Source organism: Apis cerana, linkage group LG11 (assembly GCF_029169275.1).
Source record: "Apis cerana isolate GH-2021 linkage group LG11, AcerK_1.0, whole genome shotgun sequence".
Classification (NCBI taxonomy): domain Eukaryota; kingdom Metazoa; phylum Arthropoda; class Insecta; order Hymenoptera; family Apidae; genus Apis; species Apis cerana.
Genome location: NC_083862.1, coordinates 6,639,954 through 6,665,988, shown reverse-complemented (window position 1 = coordinate 6,665,988; position 26,035 = coordinate 6,639,954). Strand labels below are relative to the sequence as shown.

The 26,035-nt window shown below is 18.1% G+C and overlaps 4 protein-coding genes across 7 annotated transcripts in view; 1 reads left to right on the top strand and 3 right to left on the bottom strand.

Moving 5' to 3' along the window:
* Nucleotides 1-15,707, bottom strand: part of LOC108000116 (adenylate kinase isoenzyme 5) — a 37,986-nt gene extending 22,279 nt beyond the window's left edge. For 2 of the 3 annotated variants that reach the window (XM_062081575.1, XM_062081576.1), the window contains exon 1: nucleotides 15,566-15,707. The gene's annotated coding sequence lies outside the window, so the exon portion shown is untranslated. The remainder of the gene's footprint in view (nucleotides 1-15,565) is intronic. The other variant, XM_062081578.1, reaches the window with a different exon arrangement.
* LOC133666884 (E3 ubiquitin-protein ligase MARCHF3-like) lies at nucleotides 900-16,310 on the bottom strand. The gene is made up of 4 exons (XM_062081098.1): nucleotides 16,286-16,310; nucleotides 15,566-15,729; nucleotides 13,359-13,585; nucleotides 900-1,095 (listed from the first exon to the last, which is right to left on the bottom strand). The coding sequence occupies exons 1-4, from the start codon at nucleotides 16,308-16,310 to the stop codon at nucleotides 900-902; spliced, it is 612 nt and encodes a 203-aa protein (XP_061937082.1).
* Nucleotides 16,311-20,357: 4,047 nt separating this feature from the next.
* Nucleotides 20,358-23,746, top strand: LOC108000150 (general transcription factor 3C polypeptide 5). The gene is made up of 7 exons (XM_017060351.3): nucleotides 20,358-20,920; nucleotides 21,041-21,214; nucleotides 21,355-21,919; nucleotides 22,007-22,570; nucleotides 22,644-22,852; nucleotides 22,925-23,108; nucleotides 23,424-23,746. The coding sequence occupies exons 1-7, from the start codon at nucleotides 20,777-20,779 to the stop codon at nucleotides 23,600-23,602; spliced, it is 2,019 nt and encodes a 672-aa protein (XP_016915840.1). The 5' UTR covers nucleotides 20,358-20,776; the 3' UTR covers nucleotides 23,603-23,746.
* Nucleotides 23,724-26,035, bottom strand: part of LOC108000151 (uncharacterized) — a 25,324-nt gene continuing 23,012 nt past the window's right edge. For both annotated transcript variants that reach the window (XM_062081573.1, XM_062081574.1), the window contains one exon: nucleotides 23,724-24,838. In XM_062081573.1, the coding sequence (XP_061937557.1) occupies nucleotides 24,456-24,838 (383 nt within the window). In that variant the 3' untranslated portion in view covers nucleotides 23,724-24,455. The remainder of the gene's footprint in view (nucleotides 24,839-26,035) is intronic.

Here is a 26,035-nt window from a genome sequence, read left to right as displayed (position 1 = left end):
ATCTTTATTTATTGATATTGTTAATAATTCCTAGCAATTATTCATTCGAAAATCTGAATATAATACAAATAAGATACAATTTTATTAAGAATATTACATTTTTGAATGTATATTAAACATAAACAAAATTAAAATTGTAATTCCTTTTCTAAAGAATCTCTTCTCAGATTTTTACCAAAACAAAATAATCAGATAAAAAGTATCTACAATCTAATAGTCAAACAACACAAAAAAACAAAAATCAAAAAAGAATTTTCGAAGCTTTTTTATCGAAATATCAATCGTGTTTCATTTTATCGAAAAGACATCGATCGCGTAATCTTTCGGGAAAAGCAAATCACGCGACAGAAAATACCATCGTGAGCCGATTCTAATTCTTGTCTGTCTAAATGAGTTAAAAATTTTTTATAATTCCTTTGAATCGTTTTGTTACCGATTATCCCAACAATTGAATTATAATAGAATTATCATGCGCAATGATTAAAAAATCGAATGATCAACTCAATTGAGGTTAATCATTTGATTTGTAAAAAGTTAAAGTTAAGATAAAAAATTGATAAAATAACTAACAATAATAATACATCCTATAACACTAAAATAAAGAACTTTTCAAAGAAAAAAGTAGATTTGATCAATCATGTCTTTCGACACAATTGCACAATTGCAACGCTAACCAACTTACATGATAAATACACGAGAAAGTTCTTTCTTCTTAATACTTGTTCTTTTCATTTGATCACTCAATTCCACTGAAGATTTTGTTTACAAGTTGTTAACTGTAAATCAAAAGGAATTTTGTTTTCGACGACTAAAAACACGAGGCTTTCTGAATGGAACTTTCATAGACAGAGGTTTCCTAGTCGCGGCGTGATAACGCTATAATGGATTGTTAGAAACGACTAGAGGTCGTAGTAGGAGTCAATCGTCGTCATAGATACGCCCATGCGCACCTTAATTCTTTTTTCTATAACGATGCTTTGAGTTAATGGCCATTCTTTCGCGCTCGTTATAATGTGTATAGGTATGCGTGCATATGTTTCAATGCCAATGTCTATCCTCGCGGTCAGATAGTTCTCGAACAAGCGTAATAAACAGCTGGAAATGAATTAATTCCTTTCATATCGTTTGCATTATTTGTAACTAGACGTAGCTGTAACATGATTTTTTTTTTTGACTTTGTCATTAATGAACAGAGTAAAATATTTTGAAATAGATAAGTAGAAATAAAAATCTTTTATTTATTCGAATGATATAAGAATTTTTTGGAAATAAAATTTTTTTTTAAATAATAGTTACATGAAAGTCACTTGAATGTATATTTTAATTTAAATATTATATAATTGAAATAAATACTTGAATGAATGAATTAATTAGTTAATTAGTGAAATCTTTTTTCTAAACAGTTTTGATAATATATTTGATAAATAATTTGAAACTCGAGTAAAAAATTAAAGGAAAATTCGTTTTTGAAAGTCGAACAAAAATTTGAGAATCTAGAAAGAATCACATATTGTTGAATGACTGTAATAATATCAATTTATTTAATGATATATTTTAGAAAAATTTTTGAAAATAGATAAAAATAAATAATGTTAGATGTATCTCTTTAAAAAAAATCAATATTAATTAACCATAATTATCAATTAATGAATTATAGATAAAAACTATTAATTAATTAATAAATGATTCTATTTTTTTATGTATATATTATTATAAGTAAAAATATTTAATTGAATTTGATTTATCATTATTTATCAATATGATTTTTTGAAACAAAATATTTAAAATGTTTTATAATGTATATTTTGAAAATTTAAAACAAATTGATTCAATTTACATTATTTTATATAAAATTTAACTCAAAACTTGAACAATTGAACATCGAATTGGAACAGATATGTTTGAAATATTTAAAGATTCTATATAAAATATAAAAAGAAAGAAAAATTTTTAATAAAGTTAACGAGCTTCTTATTTAAATTTATAATTAGCTTTATTAAATCCTAGTTAGTCTCAAAATTAAAAGATTTAAAGATTGCATATTTAATGATAAGATTTTATTAAGTTTATATTAAATTATATATTAAAGTCTAACATGAAAAATCAAAATATTTTTAAAATATAACAAATATAATTTTATAAACAGATATCAAATTTTGTAAACTAGATTTATCTCTTCTAGATATATATAAAAAAAGTATATCTGAAAAATTTTGTTTTATTTTTCAATTTTAGCGAAGAAATAACGATAAGTAACAAAAAAAATGTAGATGTTTTAGCACTTTCTAATTTTTTGGTAACAGGATCATATAATTATATGCAATATATTATACATTACAAACATAAAAATTAAAAAGAAAAAATAATATATAGACAAGGCAAAAAATTTAAATTTAAATTATTATTGTACATGATGTTAATATATATCTTTGTGCATTTATATATCTATTCTAGAGAAACAAATACACAAATTAATATATAAAAATGTTGCTTATTTATTAAATTATAAGCAATTGAAATTTGTATTAGATAAAGTAAGATAAAAATATTATTTTACCGTTCTCACTTTATCTCCATCCTTATTTCATTTAATGTAAACTTTAATTATATTAGTTTATTATATTAGTAATGAATAACTTATGAATAATCTTCATTCGATATTTTTGCATATCAATTTTTGTGTTTCAATCATTTCAATTTTTAGAATCGATCCTGTAAAGCATATAACGCACAAATATATTAATATTTTGTATATAAGAAACAGATTTAATCTCAGATTGTAGAAGCGCGAATTAAAAGAACATATTTAGGTTTAAATAATATAATTATTTATTAAGTAGATATCTAAATAAAAGAAAAGTTTTAAAGAATGAAAGTTTTTCATAGAGAAATCATTTGTAGAAAAATATGTAGAAAAATAAGAAAAATAAATCTTTATATTTTAGTAATGAAATCGAATACCTAAATATTGAATAAAATAATAAGTATTAATATGAAGTATTAATATAAGTATTAATATGAATATATCTTTCACATATATTATTTGTAATATTACAATATTAATATTTAAATAATATTATTTAAGATAAAATATAAAAAATATATTTAAAAATTTTATTTGAATAATTATTTAAATAAAAATTTATTTCAATAAGAAAAATTTTGAAAATAAATTGAATTTCTATAATTAATTTCTATGTTTAATGCAGAAACAATATAATATATTGTACTTGAAGACTCTATGGTCCAATTGCATTAGATCAATATAAATTTTTTGTATTAAACTTTATTGAAATCAGATTTCTTGATTTTTATTTTTTATTTATTTTTTAACATATTCTAAAAAATTTGAACAAAATTATTAAACTTACTAAACTTTATAGCAAAAATATATACAATTATGATTAGAATTATACAAACGATGTAATTTTTATAAATAATATGATTATATACATTAATCATTATTATATTCATTGTATGGAATTTTTTTTTGTACACAATTTATTAAAACTAAAAAAAAAAAAAAAAAAGAAACTACAAAATTTAACATTAGAAAATATTCAATATTGCAATATATGATGTCTGCTGTCTGATTTTTGCATTATATTTCTACTGTGTTATTACTGATTATTCCTCTTCTTAAAACTCAAAAATAAAGGTAAAAAACATTGAATATTTTTGAAATAGGAGAAGAAATTTTTAAAACAAATTTATTTTTATACTTAATATATGATTATATTATATTGCAATTTTCTTAATATATTATTATTTATAATTATAATTATTATTACAATATATAATTATAATATATAATAAAAATAATCTATTTTTAAAATTTCAAATTTCAAAATTGTATTATTTTAAAAAAACAAGTTATATTGATAAAGAGAATATTGTATTTTGTATTTTTGTGAAATTCATCGATCGATTGAATTTCTTTTTTAAAATAGTTATTAGAATTTATACGCAATATAAAGATATATAGTATGTTGCATTCGATTAATATTACTATTTATATTAATAGTCATTATGTGAAAACATTTTCTTATTACAATAGTAAATTATTCTAACTGATGTATTATCATTAAAGTCAATTATATTTATTGAATCAATTGTTTTTAGCAGTATTATGCATAAAACATGATCCAAGTTTTTCTAAACAAACCTTAGTAATATCACAAAACCCAGTAGATTCTATAAGTAAAGAGATCAAAATATCATATAATATTATATCATATAGTATATCATAAAATATTATATATAAATATTTTATCAAAAAATTATATTAAAAATATGAAAAGTGAAAAATCAATAATATCGTTTCGTTTAAACAATTTTACTTACAATATTTAACTATAATTTACATAATATATTAGATATTATAATATATTAAATTAGGATTTTAAATGGCCTGCGCACGTTTTTACTCTTTGAGTTATAAGATACGATTCGGAATTATTCGTAATACGGTCAGTAATTGCGGAAATGTGACCTTATTTTATTTCACAATTGCTTTTATCCGTAATCATTGGATGGTAATATTGATATATGAATTTTATTCACAAAAATGAGAGAAAAAATAATAAAGCAAAGAGGAAATTATACATATTTCTGAATATTTAATCATTATGCATTATTTATGCATATTAATCACACATATTTGAAGCATAAATTAAATACGTATACATAAAGTATAAGTTCGATTTGGTGATATATATAATGACACAATATTCGAACATTATTTTACAAAGAAATTCATTTAATTTCATAAAATTTGTATGAAATTATATATAGAGCATAATAGATATTATACATAAACCAATTTTTTTATGAATCAGAAAGCTCTATATATATATGGAATCATCATATTGAAATTAAGAATTTTCTAAATTATTGACATTTTTTAAATACAAATAATTTTATGTGAATTATTAAATTTGAATTAATAAATTTAATATAATATTTTATAATATTATTTTTATTATTATTATTAATATATATATTTATTTATATTTATATTATTACGTATAAGTTATTTTGCAAAAATTATATAATATAATAATTTATAATAAAATATATTTTATATTTAAAATATAAAATATAATAATTTTTATACACAATGTATAAAATAATATATTTTGAATTATATCTAAATATACTATGAATAAAATTACAGATATTACTCTAATATTGTTTTTTTAGAAAATTAATTTATCAGCAGGATTTTACATTATAATTTTTTTCTTTATATATAAGTAAATAGATGCATTAGTTACTTATTTATTATATCATTGTTATTGATATAAAAACTGCATAATGCACAACAACGATATGATATGAGAATAAATAATTAATAATAAATAATGGATTATTTTGAATCATTTTTAATACTAATTCACTTAGCAGTGAGAATGAAGAGAATCAGATAAGTTTGAATTTACAGGTTACTTTTGACTCAATCACTATGCTTTGAGAGCTAAAAAAGTTATAAAAAAATTATAAAAATGAATTTCTTTCTTACAAATCTTTCTTTTCGATAATAATCAATTTTTCATCGAATATAAAAATAATATAAGTTATAATCATCGTAAATTCAAGTCGATGTATTAGAAACTACTTCTTTCGCAAGACTTTATCCTAGAGTGTTTGCATAATTCGTTAGTCAAATGAGCTATAATCAACATCCTTCTTCATTTCTTGAACGAAAACGATGAAAGCGTTCGAACATACATTTGAAAAATGTCAGTATACCGTTGACGCTGATTAAATTATTTACATATCCACGATACAGCTGCTTTTACTCTCATACCTCTATACATAATTCTTACAAGGTAAGTCGTTTAGGTAACCACGCCCGTTTTCCAATGACATGCATCATCTCCGTAACATCGAATCACTCCCTAAAATACGATTTACCAAGCTTTTCCATTATTTCCTTTTCATTTTTTCCTTTTTTTCTATCGCTTTTTTTATTTTTTATATTATATCTAGTCGATTTATAATTTTAAGTCTTTGAAATTTCTAAAATTTATAAGAAGAATCTATGATTTAGAGAGCTGTTTTCTTAAGCGATTCTTTAAAAATATATTTTTAAATCGTTATAAAAGAATAAGAAAAAAATATTAAAATCAAATTTTTTATATTTTATTATCTAATCTTAGAATTAAAATATAAAATTTAAAAAAATATTAGGTTGAAATGGAATAAGAAAATTAAAATGTATAATTATAATTTTTTAATAGTGAAAAAATCTTATTGAATTTTGTCTGTACAAAAGAGTAACATATTTCACATTTCATATTTTGAATAAAATATTTTGATATAAACAAAATAAAACAAAATATGAACAAAATGATATAAAGATAATTTTTTTCAATAATTTATCTTCATATTTTTATGAATATTTAACTATAAATATATAGATATATAGTCGAATATATAATTTTATACGAACAAAAAAAATTTTAGATAAAATTAAAAATTTTTTTTGTAAAAACAATAGGTTAGTTATGTTTAATTTCTATTTTTATTTAGATTTTATTAATATTTGTTTAGAAGACAGAAAATTTTAATAAAAAATGTGAAAATATTCGGTCTTTTCATATACTAAAACTATATATAAAATTTAATATAAATAAAATTTAGAGCAAAATTAGTGAAATTAAAATTTATTATAAATATAAAAATTAATTTAATTTAATTTAATAATGTTTAATTTAAATATATTTATTAATTTAAATATTAAATTTATTTAATTTAAATTATTTTAATCTACTTTAATTTAAATAATTCACTTAAATTTAATTATTTGTTTATAAATTATTTATTTGTATTATTATTTTATTACTTATTAATTCATATTTTAATTTATGTTAAAAAATAAAATCGCAAATTGAACGTTATGTTATTTTCTAATATTAGTATTTACTAATTTTTCGCTATAATATTCCGTTTCTTTTCACAGAATATAATTTTCTAAACATTAAATATTCATATTTGAATGTCAGATACAAAATCAAAAGAAACATCAAAATACTATGTAAAGACTAGGTAAAGCATACAATATACAATATGTATATCATAGTTAACTCAATAGATTTTTCAAATAAAAAATTGTATATAATAAAATGTAATGTTTTAATTTTTCAAATAAAAATTATACATAAAATCACCAATATAACATTAAAATTATTTCAGAAATTTTTAAAATGCTCTAAAAAAATATTCGTTAAAAAATGAATAATTAATCGTGATATTATTTTATTATCTGAAAAAATCTTGATATTTCAAATTTCAAGAGAAAAACTTCAAATTATCGAAGTTTAATCTTCGAGGAATTTTTTGAATAAAAATTAATAAATAAAAATTCGGTATATAAAAGGTTTATATATATAAAAGTTTAATTTTTTTAATTATTATCAAAGAAAGAAAAGTTTGTGTATTATTATCTTTTGAATGTTGTTTTCAGACATTAACATCAACATAATTTTAATAATTGAAAAGAAAGTAATATTCAATGGTCGATTATTGATATATAAGAATAGCAAAAGCAAAGGAATATTTATTTATTTTTAATAATTTATTAGTTATTGCACATAATATATCTAAATTTTTTAGATACATTTCATTTCTCTTTTCAAATAAAACAATAATTTAATCTAATGTTAATGTATAACATGATTATTTCATTGATAAGAAACAAGAACTTCTGTTATTCGACATAGGTCGAGGACATGTGACATTGTTGATGCGATTACTTCCTTATTCGAACGTTAATAAAATATTAATTAATAATAATATATAAATTATGAAGATAATATCTATTATTATTAATTTATTATTATATTATTATTAAATTATTAAATATTTGTAAAAATCGAATAATTACTAATTGAAAGAGTAAAATTTTTAAGAATTTAAATTACGCTTTTTAAATATTATTACGTATTATAATTTTATTATTAAATATTATATTTTCGAGTATTATTAGAATAAGGATTATTATTTAAGGATAATTATTTAGATTTTAATTTTAATTATTTATTATAATACACATAAATATAGAACAATTTTTTAATTTAAATAGTTTTATATATTTTTACACAATAAAAATATTTAAATATTAAAAGAAATAATAAATAATTAAAATAATAATAATAAATAATAATCTATTTTACGATTGAAATTTTTTTTTAAATATTATTTGTATAATATTATTATTTTATTGCTATATATTTTGGAGACTGATACACATTTCAAAATAAATCTAAATTATTTTCAATACTTTTATATATTCATATATTAATTATTATATATTAATTATAATTTCCTTATTTAATTATTTATATTTATTTAAGAATTTTTATCTATTTTTTAATATTATTTTAATTTTATATTTATTTAATATCTTTGATATTTTCTTCGGTTTTAATATTTGACTATGAAGATCGATATTCATATGCAAATTTTAACAAGTACAGAAAATATTTATATTATATTTCTTCGTTTCCAATATTATGGAAATATTCATGATCTTTCAAAATTTGATATAATATTGATATAATATTAAATATTAAAAATTATTAATATAATTAATTCACTTAAAATTTCATATATGAAAAAAATTTTTATGAAAAAAAAGTAACATTAAAAATAGAAAAAAAATTCATTAAAATTCTCAATCAAATTAATACAATAATGAATAAAAATATTACAAATATTATATAAAATTTAATTAAAAAAAAAAATGTTTTTTTTGATTTTATCATATGTATATTTATTGTTTATTATTTTTTTTCTTTTTAATATTTTTATATATATATATATGTACCACGTCATAATAAAACGATTAGTCATATTAAATGTATTTTTTATGTACTATTAAAGCTTGTTAAACTGTTCCTATGATTTGCATACATGAGTTTCTTAGAAAGTTGAAGGTCAATTGAATAAAAATTGGTTATAGTTTCTAAGAAGTTCTATCCTTTTTCAACTTTAATTCTATATTATAATTATAGTGCACCTATTAACAACATGATTAATCAACGATTACGTTTTTTTTAATTTTTCAAAATTTTTTTTTCACCTAATTTTGAAAAAAAAAATTTTTTAAAAATATTTTGTTTAATTTTAATGAAAAAGTAATTAAAAAATTGAATATTTTTATATTGTAATAAAAATTATAAATTTTAATAATTTTTTCGATATATAATTATTTATTCTAGAATACAAAATGATTTATTTTCGTTATAATAATTTTTATTAGAATCTCTTTTATAATTTAATTGAATAATCTATATTTATATGACAATTTATTATGTAAAAATGTATAAATTTTTATGTTGTAAATAATTTTTTGATTTCTAATTTATACTTATTATGAAAAATTCGTATAAAATGATATTATTCATTTATAAATTTTTTTCTAAATTATTAAAAATAAATATGATTAAAAAAATAAATTTAAATAAATTCTTTTTCATGTAATTATTTATTTACAAATAAAGTAAATAATTTTTTTTGATTCTTGTTCATTGTTTATAATTTCAACAGATTTTAAGTTTATTTTACAATACAAATTGAACAATATTTATAGATGATAAGTAAATTATAAGAATAGTTAATTAAATGAAATATTATTTTTTTTTTTAATATTTTAACAAATAAATTTTTAACAAATTTATATTTATTACATATAAATTACATATTACAATTTTATTAGAATTTCTATATTATTAAAATATTATTATAAATTAAATGTAAAAAAAAATTCATAATTGATTAATTGAATATTTTTCAGTATGTTAGACAAATTATAATTGAATGATAAATAAATAAATGAAAAATAAATGGTTTTTTAAACATCATATAAAAGTTTATATTATTTTCACTGTATCATTAGAAATTTTTAATATTTAATTACAAAAAAATATATCAAAAACTTTCTTGCATTCATTTCTAAAAAAATACATTTATAAAAAATTGCACGTAATTTACTGAGTTAGCACGCTCTATATAAAAAATAGAGTTTAACTCTCGACATTAATGATAGATAAAAATAAATTATTAATTCTAATATATATAAATAATCTTAGTATAAAGATAAGATAAAATGCATATGTGAAATTGTTCTCAGCCATATTTTGTTATTATTTTTCAACTTAAAATAAAAAAAGTAAATATATCAATATCACATAAGAGAAAAGCATTTTTTACATTAATAAATATTATTGAAAATTCCTTGAAATTTGAAAAATATTTTTCATTTAGTATTTCTAAAGATTAGTAAGCAGATTTTCATTCGTTTTTTAAATTTCAAGAAATGTGTAAATTGACTTTTTAAGTTATCAATAAAACTATGGCTTTATCTTTTGGTTCAGGTACTTCATTATTTGAGCACTTATTAATATTAAGCAATAACGATTTACAATATTAACGTATTCATGAGATTAATAAAATTGTTTTAAATAAAATTATTTTGTGTTTCAGGACGATAATATGCAAAATTGAATTGTTGAATCACAGATTCGATCAGAATATATCTATATCCTTAATAGTATATTTTTATTTACAATATTCGATGTTGAGTCGACGAAATAATTTTAATAATTCCCAGAGAAATTATTTCTAGAATAATATAAGATAAGATTTTTTCAAATTAATATATAATGAATTACAACTTTTAAAGGATTTAATAGTTTTTCAATAAAAACTATTAAAAATTTTTTATTCAGTTCACGTTTTTCCACGTTTTTTTTAAAATCTAAATTATATAATCTTTTAAGATCTAAATTATTTATTTTTAATGCTTGTTATTTAAATGATTTGAAAATTTGAAAATCCACGGATTTTATGTTTTACTATTAACTTAACATCTTGATTTCTTCTACGCCATTGTTGCCACGATTTAAAATGAAATCTGAAAAGTTTAAATTCAAATTAAAATTAATTTTATTTTAATATCATTTTAAAATATATGCATTTCGTAAAATATTATTTTATATTTTTATTTATTATCTAAAATTAATTTTATTTAGAAAAATGTATCTACTAAATAACTTATAATCCATAGAATATCTATATAAAATATGTATTTATCTACTTCTAATCACTTGTAACAGATTTAATTCAATTTAATTAGATTTAAAAAGCATTTCTTTTTCGAATAAAATAGAAATACAATGAAATTTTCAATAATTAAATTAAAAAGAAGATATAAGATTTTTAATTAATAATAATAATTAATTGAATAAAGAAGTATTTTTTTATAACACAAAATGTTAATATTCAGGACATTTTTAAAACTATTGATTTTAAAAAATTAAAATAAATATAAAATTTGATATACAAAATTCTTTGAATCTTATTTATTAAATTATAAATAAATGAAGTTTACATTAGATGAAGTTAAATGAAGTAGGCAGAGATAGATAGAGAGACAGTATAATAAAATAATAATAAAAGATAAAATTATCTTACTTTATCTCTCTTTTGATTATAATTATATCATATATTAATTATAATGAATAAGTCTCAATCATTCTTAAAGTCATTCTTATATATCAACTTTTATTTTCGTCTTTAAAATCGAAAAAGTATCTTGCAAATTTTATTAGTCTGTGTAAGATAATAATGACAAAAAATAAAATATATTAATACAATCAATGCAAAAAATAAAATATATTATAGGTAAAATTTTTTATAATTATTTGTGTATCTGTGTACATATTTTTTATATATTATATATATACATATATTTTTAATATATTAAGATATATTCAGATATATTTATTCTTTAATTGGATTATACTTTATGCTTTGAATTATTTTAATGACTATTGTTTAATACAGTTATAGAAAATATTTATATGTATTTTTTAAAAGAAATTTTTATTCTACTATAGAATCCAGATTAAATGATATCAGTTAATTGAATAAGATATGTAGAGATATTTGATAGTCATTCTTTTTTATTGATAATAATTATTGATAATGAATTGTGCAAGATATTAGTCATCAATATTTATTACATTTACTTTCAGTCAACCTTGGAATTTCTTACAATCAAGATATACAATTATTTATTAGTGTATTATTATATAGTAACGCTGAAAAAAAATTTGATTATATTAGATGGAAAAAAATATTAGAATTTCACTAATTCTTCATTCTTTTTATTTATTATAATAATTTTGTATTAATTACTTTTTTTAATAATTTTGATCTTCTCATTATTTTAGCAAAAATTAAAATTCATTTACAATAGAAGCAATTATAATAAAAAAAAATATAATATATAATGAAAAAAAATTAGTTACTTTAATTTTTTATTTTTGACATGATAAACGAAATAAGTGATGATAGTCGAATATATGTATAGTATTTAGATAAATATTAATCATTTTTGAGATATGTACAATAATCAAATATATAATCATATGGTAAATTTTTATTCTTTTAATCATGATAAATCATAAATAGATTATGGATGCTTATACATTTACTAATACATACATTAAAAATATAAAATTTGAAAAATACATATAATATGCAAAAATATATAAAATATTTAAAATAAAATACTCATTATATTTAAAGAATGAATTAATATTCATTATGATATTTAGTTTCCATTTTTATAATTATAATAATGAAATATAATTGTATAATTAGTAGTAATATATTAATTTATATAAATATTCATATTTCTATTTATTATATTCTAAATTATTTTTCTAAATTATTATATATATATATATATATATATATATATATATATATATATAAAATATATAGCTAATATTGAAATAAGCAAGCTAAATCTGAAAATTTTATAGAATTTTCTATATAAAAAAGATTTTAATAATAAGAATAAATATAGTTTAGGAAATTTTTATTTATATAATTATTTATATTAGACATTTAAAATGCAAATATAAACAAAATTATGAAAATACAACTTTTTTGGAGATCACAATAAAGACATTCATAATCTAGATGATATATTAGTTGAAAATGATAAATTTATTCTAATTTATTTCATTTTAGAGATAGTTTTAATATTGTCATACTGCAAAACATTATTTCAATTTCATTGATCTTGCAGTGATATTTTTATTTTAATTCTTTACCGAGATATATTGTCGATGAATTTTATTATAACATAATAATATAAAATATTATAAAATAATAATTTTTGGAAAAACTTTTTGATGTAAACTTTTGATATAAAAATTGAAATATAAATTTATAACAAACAATTATTACAAGCAACCTGCAGTCTTTAGCGAATATCCCAATATTTGTTTCAATTGTTTTTAATTCATAATCTTTTATTACGTGAAGAATATAAATCATACCTGAGAGTTACGATCAACCACAAACAATAAGTGGTCACCAACATGCAACAAAGAATAGCCAAACCTGTTCCTTCCCAAAAACCAAGCCTGCTGTAAGCGGATGCACCAACAGCGCATAAATATGTTGCCGCAATACAAAGTGGAGTTAATACTATCAGACACACTATATCACCAGTTATACCTTGCGGTCCGTATATATTCCTAGTCCTCCACCATTGTTTGAAAGACTATAATAATTTGTATTTACAATTAATTATATTTACTTTTGTATAGATTTTTTGTCCCTCGTACCAGAGGAAGGAATATCAGTAAATTTTATCTTTGAATAAGAACATAAATTATTGAATTGCATGTATATTCCTTTGCGATAAGTGAGACGATATAATTTTTACAAAAATTGTATTTATTAGAATTATCGATAATTAAAAATCATTGATTTTGAGTATTCTATGAAATTTAGATCAAATTGCATGCAATTTTTACATGTATAATTATTCGTTATTTATTAAGATATATTGGAATAAATACAAATGTTTTGAAGAAAATTTTTGTTAATAGAATATTTTATTTATAGGAAATTTAAAATACCTTATTAATTGGATAATCAAATATTTAAATAATTTAAATAATTAAATATTACAATAATAAATATTGTATAAGAAATCATACAAAAAATGACTGCATATAAAATAGATATCAATAATTAGAATAGAATAGAACTAATAATAAAAAATTTATATATATTTAATAATAAATAAAGATCAATAATTTTTTTTATTATTGTCGTATAATTTTCTTTTATTTATAAAAATTACATATTAATTTAACCAGAAAATAATCTTAAACTGGATAGTAAATTAACTGTTTTTAACAATTCTTAAAAATATAGTATTATATTAATATAATATATAATATATATTGTCACATTTGATATTTTTTTTTTTTAATTAAATGATACATTCTAATTCAAAATCTAAAGTTTTTAAATAAGTCAATGATCCATAGATTTTACTTCTTTTTATTATTTTGTAAGTTAGAAATGTAAGAATTCATTTTTATAAGAATGAGTAGTATGAAGTGAACAAAGGATGACTTTTTAAATTATCTAACTAAATTATCTAAATTATTTTCATAATTATTAAGCATTATAAAAGCATTATTAGATTTAAAAATTTTAAGGAATCGAATATTGTATTATTTTAAAACAGTGTTTTCTTTTAATGATTAATGATATATAATAATAGTACACTATAATATATATTTATAATTAATTAATTAGAATAAAAAGTTTTATTTAGTATTTAGAAATAATATCTAATATTTGTTATTATTTACACAAAAAAAAATTTTTTAAATATTATTATTAAATATAAAAATATAATATTAATACAAACAATTTTTTATAACTGATAAATGAAATATTTAAATGAAATAAATGAAAATAAAAAACTAATGACTTTTTATTGTCATATTAATCAACTTGTCTATAATATAATACGTTTATATTAGAATAATAATATAAATAAAATAATAATATAAATTGCGTTTCTCTATATTGTTTATAAATATCGATAAATATTAAATATTTTTATATTTAATAAATTCTAATAAAATTTTTGCAACATCATATTATTGAATATTATTATATAATTCATGTAATATTATAATATATAATTGTAATATTACATGAATTAAATATATATAATATAAGTTAAAAGAACAAAATGCTTAATGTTAATGAATGACTCAACTCTCTTTTAAAAAAAATTGAATATCTGAATTTATCATGGATTTTAAAAATGATATTTGTAATAATAAATGTTTATTAAATATTAAAATATTAGCAATAATAATTTGTGATGTTTGATTTTGATTACAAGGACATTTATTGCAACTCCATTAGAGGCATTATTCTAAATTAAACAAATATCTGATAATATATGTAATTAAACAAATACTCGAAATAATCCGAATTTAAATGTTATTATTTAAATATATTTTAATATTTAAGAATCAAATAATTAAGACTTCGATATTGAAAATCGGATAATTTGTAAATCCAAACAATAGAAAAAATACTATTTTTTAATTAATTGATTAAATGATATGATTGTATAAACAATTTAGATTTTTAGTTTTAAATTTTATATAAAAAATACTTTATAAGAAGTAATGTAAAAAATAAAGCGAATATTTTACAAATTTACCTGTGACAACGATTTATTTTTCCTTTGTATCGAAAATAAATGTTTACAAATTTCGCAACGATCCGTGTTTGACATGGACAACCATTTTTCCAAACAACAAGTATGGATTAGACCCAATGTGCCAGAACATTCGCAAGGATTTATCAATTCTTCTACGGTTCCATCTATAAAACATTTTTTTTTGTTATTTTTTCAATAATTATCATAATCTCTTATTTATTTAATAAATCATTTATTTATCATTAATAGATTAATTTATATGAATAATTTTAATATAAAAATAAATATAATATAAAATTTAAAATATTAAACATTATAATACAATAATACAATGGTAACTTTATTGATTTATTAAATATTATTCTAAATTATCGTTCCAAATAAAATTTTTATAAAATTTTTATAAAATTAGTTTCGAAATATTCAATAACAATATTAAGTATTGTTATTAAGTATTTTTTTTTTTATTTAATTAAGGCATGCTAATTTTGTTTTTTTAAATTTTTAATACATTATTTAATATAAGTTTATATATATAAAAATAAACATAATATAATATGTTATAAATATAAAATAAACATAATATAATATGTTTATTTTTATATTTATATATAAATATTATAAATAAGTATAAAGTTAAAAAATTATTAATTTAAGAAATATTTTAATTTTGCAAATTATTTTGTGAAAGACAAAAAAAGAATAAATAAATGAATATACACTTTGCATATTCTTTATCTTTCATACAATAATTTTTATAAAATTTAAATTAAAATATTATCTAAATTAATAATTTTTAAGTACTTTAATACTTTTTTTTTATAGATTTTTAACTTATAAATATAATAATTTATAATATTTTATTATAATTATATTATATTATTAATTATATTATATTATTTATATTATTTATATTATTTATATATTATTATTTAATTATATTATATATATATTATTAATTATATTATAATAACTTTAACTTATAAATATAAATAATTAATTAAAAAACATATAATTTTATTTGAAACAACAAAGTTGATTTTTATATAATCTTTACTATATAAAAAATTCGTATATAAAAAATTAATCAAACCAAAATATATATCTTTTATAATCATACAATTTACATCGAAACATTTATTATAGTGACTAATAATAATAATAAAAATCAAAGAGTTAATTTTAAATGAAACATCTTATATATTTATATCTTTTATTTTGATGAATTAAAATATCATAAATTATTATAAAAATGTACATATATAGCTTTCTTCATTCTTTGAACATTTAAATCATTCTATTTCCGATTTTCAATTATCGTATCTTTGCAACTATATCACGTGCTGTATTCACTCGATCATTCATATAAATCGAACTTATTTTATTTAAACGATTATTTGAAGAATTTCTGAATTAAATGTTTTCAATCTAAAATAATATCAAAATTTTGTTTATTAAAAAATTAGTATAATTAGTTCTTCGAATAATTATTTTAATAAAATAAAATTTATTTTTATAGATAATGATTGAGAAAATGCAAAGTAGCAATGTGATGATCGAAAATCACATAAAGAATTATTTGAAAAAAAATAAAAAATTGACATAATTTATAATAAAATAGTAACATAATAATTATAATATAATAATATAACATAATAATATATTATAATTATTATATATAATAATATAATATAATAAAATATAATAAAATAAAAATTTATAATATTATAAGTTTAAATAAAATTTTATTAAAATGAAACATATCTTTTTGTGTGAACATACAGATATATATATTTTTGTATATATACATTGTACATATTATGTTTGCGTGCATATAGTTTGGATGTTACTGTTTATTTGTAATTTATACTTCTTATCGTTTCATCGCAGAATCTGTAAAGATTGTGACTCATAATTTCTTTCGAAACGTCATTGGGTTTTTTATGATATCAACTTCCTAATCGATTTTAAATGAGAATTTAAGTAATTATTAATTAAAATTTAATTGATTAAAATATAATATCTATACTTGTTAAAATATAAACAATCAAATTATTATCACATATAAAATTCATTGAATTCATTGGGTTTTTTATGATATCAACTTCCTAATCGATTTTAAATGAGAATTTAAGTAATTATTAATTAAAATTTAATTGATTAAAATGTAATATCTATACTTGTTAAAATATAAACAATCAAATTATTATCACATATAAAATTCATTGAATTCGAAGATTACACAAAAATCTTCCAATATTTAATATTTATTTTTAAAGTAATAAAATAAATATTTTTAATATAAATATTTTATATAAGTCAATGAATAAAGTGAATTATAATAAATATTTTGTTTTAACATTGCTTTACTGAAAAAAAAAAATAAAAATATATGTGTACATATTTTAAAAAAATAATATACATATTTTAATTTATTTTGTATTTTAAAAGAATTTAAGAATATTATAGAATTTTTAATGTTTAAGAGTATATTTACACAAATTTATAAATATATGAAAAATAAAATAATAAGATAATAGTAATAGAAATAATAGTATTTTAATATATATATATTTAAAATAATAGTGTACATAAAATTTTAATTATAAGATAATTATAAGACATATTATAATTATATCTTATAAGATATAAATTTAATTTCTTATTAATAATTTAATATATCTTTGATTTTATTATTGGATGAATTTGAAAATTTTATTATGAGTTTATTATTTTTTTATTGTTTTTTATAAAAAGATTTTAATATATTGTATCAATTTTATATATATATATATATATATATTAAATTATTTTAAAAATCAAAAGTAGCATGCAAAAAATGCAAAATTGATAATGTGTTAATGTTAGTAATTTTTTAATAAACTTATCGTATCATTTCTTATCTGCTAAATAAATCAAATATAACAATAATAATATAAATCCTAAATTAATTATTGTTATATTATATAACTTATTAAAATTTTCTTATTATTGTACACATATAGTTTCATTCTTGAATTTATTATATAAAACTTTTAGTATAAATTTGTAACGAAAAATGCAATAAATTATACCATAATAATATTGTACTGGTACGTCACTATTTTCAAACTTTCCTATTAATCACAAATTGTTATAAGAAAATAAAGAGATTTTTTCAAATATGTTTTGCAAAAATACTATTTTGTTTTATTCTAATTTTTTAATTTTAATTATTTTTACTCATATAATATCATGATATATATATATGATATATATATATATATATATATATATTATGAAAAACAAATTAGAATAATCTTCAAATATGATATTTATGTTAATATCTTAAAAACTTAATATGTATTCTCATTATTAATTTCCTTAATTCCATAATAATTAAAAAATTAAAAATTGTATCGCATGATTGATATATTTAAAAATATAAAAAAAAAATAAAATAAAATAAAAAATAAAGTAGAAGTTGTCAGGCGTACCTTCATGACAGATTCGACAGCAAACAAAACCGGGACTTCGTTTATCCGGTGTCATATTGCGTCGATACAAAGGTGAGGAGATTTTCGGCGTGTTGATTTCGGCGTACCCGAACACCACTGTTGTTGCACTGTTCTGCTGAAATTCCATGGGACAATGAGACCCGTTATCGAGCTATTATCGAGGAATTATCACCGGCTATACATTCGTTGCCGGACGTCGTTGTAGCCTCGTCCAGATGAAATTAACCGGTTGCTTTGTCACAGAAATCAAAAGTCAAACTTCGATCATCGATCAAATCGATGTTTTCATTTTGGACGTAATCACTGAAATGTTTTGATTCTTACAAGAATTAACTATGTAGGAAATTCCGATTTATAATAATGAAAAAAGCTGTTAAAATATTAATTTTGAATATTTATATTTTATTTATTGTAATGAAATAGAAATAATATATGATAGTAATTGTTTAAATATATTATTATTGTTTTATTTTCAAATAAATTTATTATTAGTGAAAAAGTCATATGTTACATTTTGCATAATTGTTTAAAGATACAAGGGTTGAAATATTAAGCTGATAGATGATTGTGAAATAATTTATTATTTTCATATTTAGAATTTTATAATAAATTTAAGATTATCAAATAAATTACATTTATTATTATTTGTTTCTTATATATTATTATATTGTATTATTATTTTTTCTTTAATTTTCTTTATTTATTATTATTATTAGTTCGATACATTTTATTTTATCAGTATTGATATTTTATTATATGTACAATATTAATATATATATCTATATATATTCTTTTTTTTTTTTAATAAGAAAATCATTTCTTAATATTAATAATAATATTAATAATTGTAATGAATATTAAATTGTAATATTTTATTTAAAATTTAAAATTTATTCTTATAAAATCAATTAAAAAGATAATATGATATAAAATGTAATAGATATATATACACATATATTAAAATTATAAAAATATTTTTTAATTTCAACTTTATTGTTAACATATATTTAATTTTACAAATTAAAAATTTAAATTATATAAATATTATTAAATTATATTAAATTATATTAAATTATATAAATTATATATATAATTATACAATTATTTATAAAATATTCTTTTTTAAATTATTTAAAATATTATATCAATATATATATATGTACAACAATATTTGAAATATATATTTTTTATATATTATATAGTCTTGTATAAAAGAGAAATAAAAAAGTTTTTTTCTTCAAGATTAAATTTTTAAAATTTCTAAAATCTATAGTTAAAGAATTCAAATAATCCACGTGATATATTTCTAACCTAAAATGATCAAGTTCATTGTGAATCTAACCTCAAAAGTAAAAAAAAGGAGTGTGAATGTGATATTCATTAGATTGCGTGTTATTATTTTATAAGATATAAAATATAATAATTTTTCAATATATAATTATTAATATTTAAATAAATAAAAGTTTATTAAACTCAAGTACATTAAACTCAAAAATATGCCAAAGAAAGATAAATGAAAATACAATTTCATTTTTATAATAAAATATAAAATAATTTAATAATTTACATAGATATATCAATGTATATTAATGTCATAATGATATTCTCATTACTATGGTATCTGTTGTACTGATATATTATTTATGAAAATTTATCTTTTAAGAAGATATATACATATATTTATAATTTAAAGAATTCGATATAAAAAAGTGACATGAGTACATCAAGTGATACTAATGACGAAAATTTTGAAATACTAAATGAAAAAGATAAAGATTTTAAGATCGATAATTATGAAAAAGAAATTGATAGTGATGATTCTTATTGTAATATTTCAGAAAGAAATAATGATGAAAATGTAAAATTAAATTAATATTTTATGTTTAATTTTTTTTTATTAATAAGATTTATTTTTCAAATAATTTAAACATTATATTTTATAAAAATAAAGATTTAATTCATTATAAATTTCATATAGGTAGAAAAAAATCAAGATAAGGAAGATAATCATCCTGAAAATGAATATGTTGGACCAATACTTCCTGGAGGCCATAGATTTGATAAAAAGTTTATCTGTGTTAAATATCCTGGAAATGTCATTAATCCGGATAGAGCTATAGAAACTTTAGGTGGCCTTCAAAGTATATCAACGGTATGTTATTTCTTTATAGAAAATATTAATTTTGTTGTAAAATATTAATTTTTAACATTTATAATATAATTATAATTGTTTTAATTATTATTATAATTGTTAATTACTTAAATATATATATATATATATATATTTTTTAGGCCGTGAATACTCCAAATCGACGTTTAGAATTAAGATTTAGACCAGAAGATATTTATTGTAAGCCAACTTGTGCTGATAGACATAAAACTAATGGTTTTTTGCTTAGAGTTAGAATTAAAAAATCTAGAATAAAAAAATTAGAAGAAGATGAAATCAAACAAAAAAAAAAACAATCAACAAATAATTTTATGACTGATAATAAAGATAGTAAAAATAATGTAGATAAAATGAATTTATCAGAAATTCAAAATGCATTTCAATGCAATGATAAAAATCAACAAGATCAAGTTATGACTAAATTAATTGATCAAGTACAAAGTTGCAGCTTTAATATATTAGATGATGCTGTACCTGGTCCTTCTCATGAGAATTTATATTGTGAAAATATCAAAGAATTAGAAGATCTATCTTTAGATGCAAATGATGTAAATTTATCAAAGTATAAAAAAAATATAGCACCAACATTTGATCGTAATAAATATGAGGATCTTTCAGAAGATAAAGACTATGAACTCCCAGAGTTACAAATTTTAGGTCGAGTTGAAACAGAATTTAAATTTACAAGTAAATATTACATAAAATGGAAAGAATTTAATTTATTGAAATATTTTCATATTGTATTTAAGAAGTCTATATAATATAATTTTTCAGATCTTTGTGATTTTCAATATTTACCTATAACTCAAAGCAAAGAAGATTCAAAAAAATTAGAATGTATATATGACAAAATTTATCCCAGTAATATGCCACATTATTCTTGGTTAAAGAATGATGTGCCTTATTTTTTACCACCAGCTGCGTTCAGCAGAATGGACACAGTACAACAATATATACCAAAAACTGAAGTAAATTCATCTCCAGAAAAAACTAGAAAAAGACGAGCGGGATTTTTGAATTTTGTTGATTTTTCGACACCGGCAGTTCCTTCTAAAGCACCAGCAGGCATAGAAACTGCCATGAAAGTTAAATTTATTCAAAATGTACATTTTGAACAAATACATCAAATTTTTGAGGAACGACCAATTTGGTCAAAGAATGCAATCATGTATAAAACTAAATTTTCTTCTCAACAATTAAAAATTTTATTACCTGCAGTGTCATATTACTTTGTAAATGGTCCATGGAAAATCCTATGGGTAAAATTAGGATATGATCCAAGAAATGACATTTCTGCCAGAATATATCAAATTTTAGATTATAGAGTGAGAGCTATGCGTAAGTTTTTCAAATATTACTATTAGTAATATAATATAATAATTTTAATTATTTTATTGTTTATTTTATTTAGATGGTTTGACATCAACTGTTAAATGTAAAAGAAATTATTCAGAATATACATTACCATATAAATCAACACCAGTTTCAAAACAAAAAACAATTGTGCAAAACACAACTCCGAGTCAAGAACAAAATTCTAAAAAAGAACAGGATTTACATGAAAATGTGTATATCTATCGAGAAGGAACAATACCTCCTTCAAGACAAATGTTTTATCAGGTTTATTATAATTTTATTATTTTTATGAATTATTTGAATATTTTATATTTTAAATATAAGATTTTTTTATAGTATTGTGATGTTCTTGTGGATGAAATACAAGAAATGTTAGCAAAATTACCTGATCCTTTACCTGGTACTAAATGCGATGAAAAAAGAGGCTGGCTACCAAGTGGTTTTGATGTACAATGTAGAGAAATTATTAATAAACAAGTTCGAATTGTTTTAAGAAAACAAATGAATATTCCTGATGATCGTATGTATTAATATCTTAATCATCTTTTAACTTAAAATGTTTTTATTTTATTATTATATTAAAAGTTAATTTTAATAAAATTAAATTTTTTTTCAATTTATTTTTTTCATATATTGAATTATACATAAAAAAAATAAATGTCAATTTTTAGAGTAAAAATAGATAATTTATTAATTTATCATATATTTATAATTATAACTATTGTAAAAAAATATCAAAGTAAAAAGATAAAATTGCATAAAGAAAAAATTATTACAAAATTAGTTATATGTATTATTTTTTAATAATTTTTTTAATGAAATATTTCATTTACAGATCCCACATCTTTACCTCGAAAGCGTAAATATAAAATGAAATTAAAACGTAATAAGTTTAAAACTAAAAAAAGAAAGAAACAAAATAATTCTATCTCTAGTGAAGAAGAAAATGAAGAAAAATATGATCAACTTGAATCTACTACTATTGAATCCAATACTATAACAAAAAATGAGTAAATTATATAAATTATGAGTAATATATATATGAGTTAATATATATATGAGTAATATATATATGAGTTAATATATATAACAATAAATTATTCAATTTGTCTATAAGATTTGGTAAATAAATGGATTTTTTAAATACCTATAATTAAAGTTTATTCATAAATGTACAGAGTCTGCCAAATATCTATTAATAAATATCTTTATATTATTATTGATTGATAGCATAATTACGAATTGAATATAACGTATAAAGATTATTGAATTTCTTTGAAAAATGAGTGCAGGAAGAGTACAGCGACGAGACACATTCCAATGCTATTTATGATTGCTCAACAAATATTTTTAATACATGTATAACATGTATGTATAATAATTGTAATATTTGTATTGTAATAAAAAAATAATTAAATGCTTTTGAAAAATTATAATTATAGTTTTTCAATAATATTGAAGTTCATACAAATTTTTTTATACAAAATTTTGTAATTTAATCTGTAAATAATAAATATTGTCTTTATATCAGTAAAGCAAACTTATTTCTTTTATATATTCAATTATAAGTACTGTGTATTTTAATAACTATATATATATAATTAATTATTTTTATTATTATTTTGTCATATTTTATTTTACATTTAGTAAATCTAAATATTTAAAATTCAATTTAAACTTTTAATATGTAAATATGTTAATATGACAGAAACAATATTTTAAAATTAAACAGACAGTTAATTTAATTAGAAAATATTTGACGATCGTTTTTTGTTTTCTGTCTGTTTTTAATTCGTGTCTCGTCTAAACTACAAGAGAAACGGGTAAAACAGGTGCTAATGACGTAGATTATTTATTCACGAAGCCTTTAAAGGCGAATGTTGGGATTAGTGCTGGCCACGTAGTTCAAAAGTTCTTCGGAATCTTCACAAACAAATGGTTTCTGGTGATAGCAAGCCACATCATGCCAACTGATTCCATCTTTATAAACATTGTTAAGAATAGACATGCAAGATTCGCTGGTGCCATTTATATCAAATTCAGCGTTATCAGGTTGTCTAACTTTCTTGTGTCCAGTTTGAGACCATGGATTGAAGGACCAACCTTCAGGGATTTGATTTGTTGGTGACATTTTCTTTCTGTTGGCCGACCAGAACCATCCGTAAAGAGCTTTAGGTTCGAGGTCACGACGATTTTCACAACCTTTGAAATCACAAAGACGTCCAGAAGTCCAAATATAAGGAACATCATCTGTGATAAGCAGAAAATAATTTATTAATGTAGATTATAATTTTTAATAATTTATATATTATATATGTATAAAATAAATAAATAATAAAATAATATAGTTTTTAGTTTAATAAAAATATAATAAATATTTAAAAATTATATAAATAAGTTTTTATTATAGTAAACACATTAGAAAAATAAAAATTTTATATTATAAAATGTGTATATATGTAATAATAATTTATTTTAATATAAATTGATTTAAAATTGTAAAAAATATGTATTATATAAATTTCTTTATTTTTTATATAAAAATAATATAAAATGATATATCAAAATTTTATTTTATCATTATTTTATCATTTTCGATTTAGTGAAAATTTATTTGTTTTCTTTCAATAATTTTATGAAAATTTATTATTAAAATATTCAGAAATGAATTTTCAATATGAAAAAAGTATTTAATATAAAATTTATATTTCTATTATGCAAATAGAAAATCTTAAAACTTTCAAAAAAATAAAACATATTTTTATTTTATAAAAATGTCAACTAATTTTCAGATTATATTATTTTGTGGTAACATACACTCATATATGTATGTTAGAAATGATTAATACGTTCTGTGATGTAATTGTATATATATATATATATATATAAAAAAATGAGATTCAGCCTCAACCCACTTAAAAGATCCTTCATTTCGCCTTGAAGATTCTGTCGTTGGCTTGCTAATGTGGAGATTCTAATTTCTCGACAATGAATGAAAATTGTATCTCTACTTGCAAAAGTAATTAGTTGTATGCAAATCAACTACAGATAAATTTATATAGATATATATGCATAAAATGAATTTTTTTATTTATTAAAATACTATAAAACTGCTTAATTGTATAATCTTTTCATATTCGATTTCAATATTTGTTCTTAATAATAGATAATTATAATAATTTTAGATTTTTCTTTTTTTTAAATATTTGATTCAATAAAAAATTTTTTATTTATATTATTTCGTAATATTATTTTAATAATTATTGATTATAATTAATAAAAATTTATGCAATTTATATATTTTGTTATTGTTATCGAATAAAACATAATTTTATAGATTTTATAAATATTTAAATAGTCATAGCTAATAATTAATTAGTTAATTAAATTATATGATCAATGATTGTTTTTTATTTAATAAAGTTTTGAATTTTTAAAGATAGAATT

Bases quoted from the DNA above. Each gene is read 5' to 3' on its own strand.
- LOC133666884 (XM_062081098.1), bottom strand. From the start codon at position 16,310: ATGAAAGATAAAGAATATGCAAAGT. The intron at 15,730-16,285 runs GTATATTCATTT...AATGTTTTATAG, and splicing joins AGATAAAGAATATGCAAAGT to ATGGAACCGTAGAAGAATTG. The intron at 13,586-15,565 runs GTAAATTTGTAA...AAATTATTATAG, and splicing joins AAAATAAATCGTTGTCACAG to TCTTTCAAACAATGGTGGAG.
- LOC108000150 (XM_017060351.3), top strand. From the start codon at position 20,777: ATGAGTACATCAAGTGATACTAATGACGAAAATTTTGAAATACTAAAT. The intron at 22,571-22,643 runs GTAAGTTTTTCA...TATTTTATTTAG, and splicing joins TTATAGAGTGAGAGCTATGC to ATGGTTTGACATCAACTGTT. The intron at 22,853-22,924 runs GTTTATTATAAT...ATTTTTTTATAG, and splicing joins CAAGACAAATGTTTTATCAG to TATTGTGATGTTCTTGTGGA.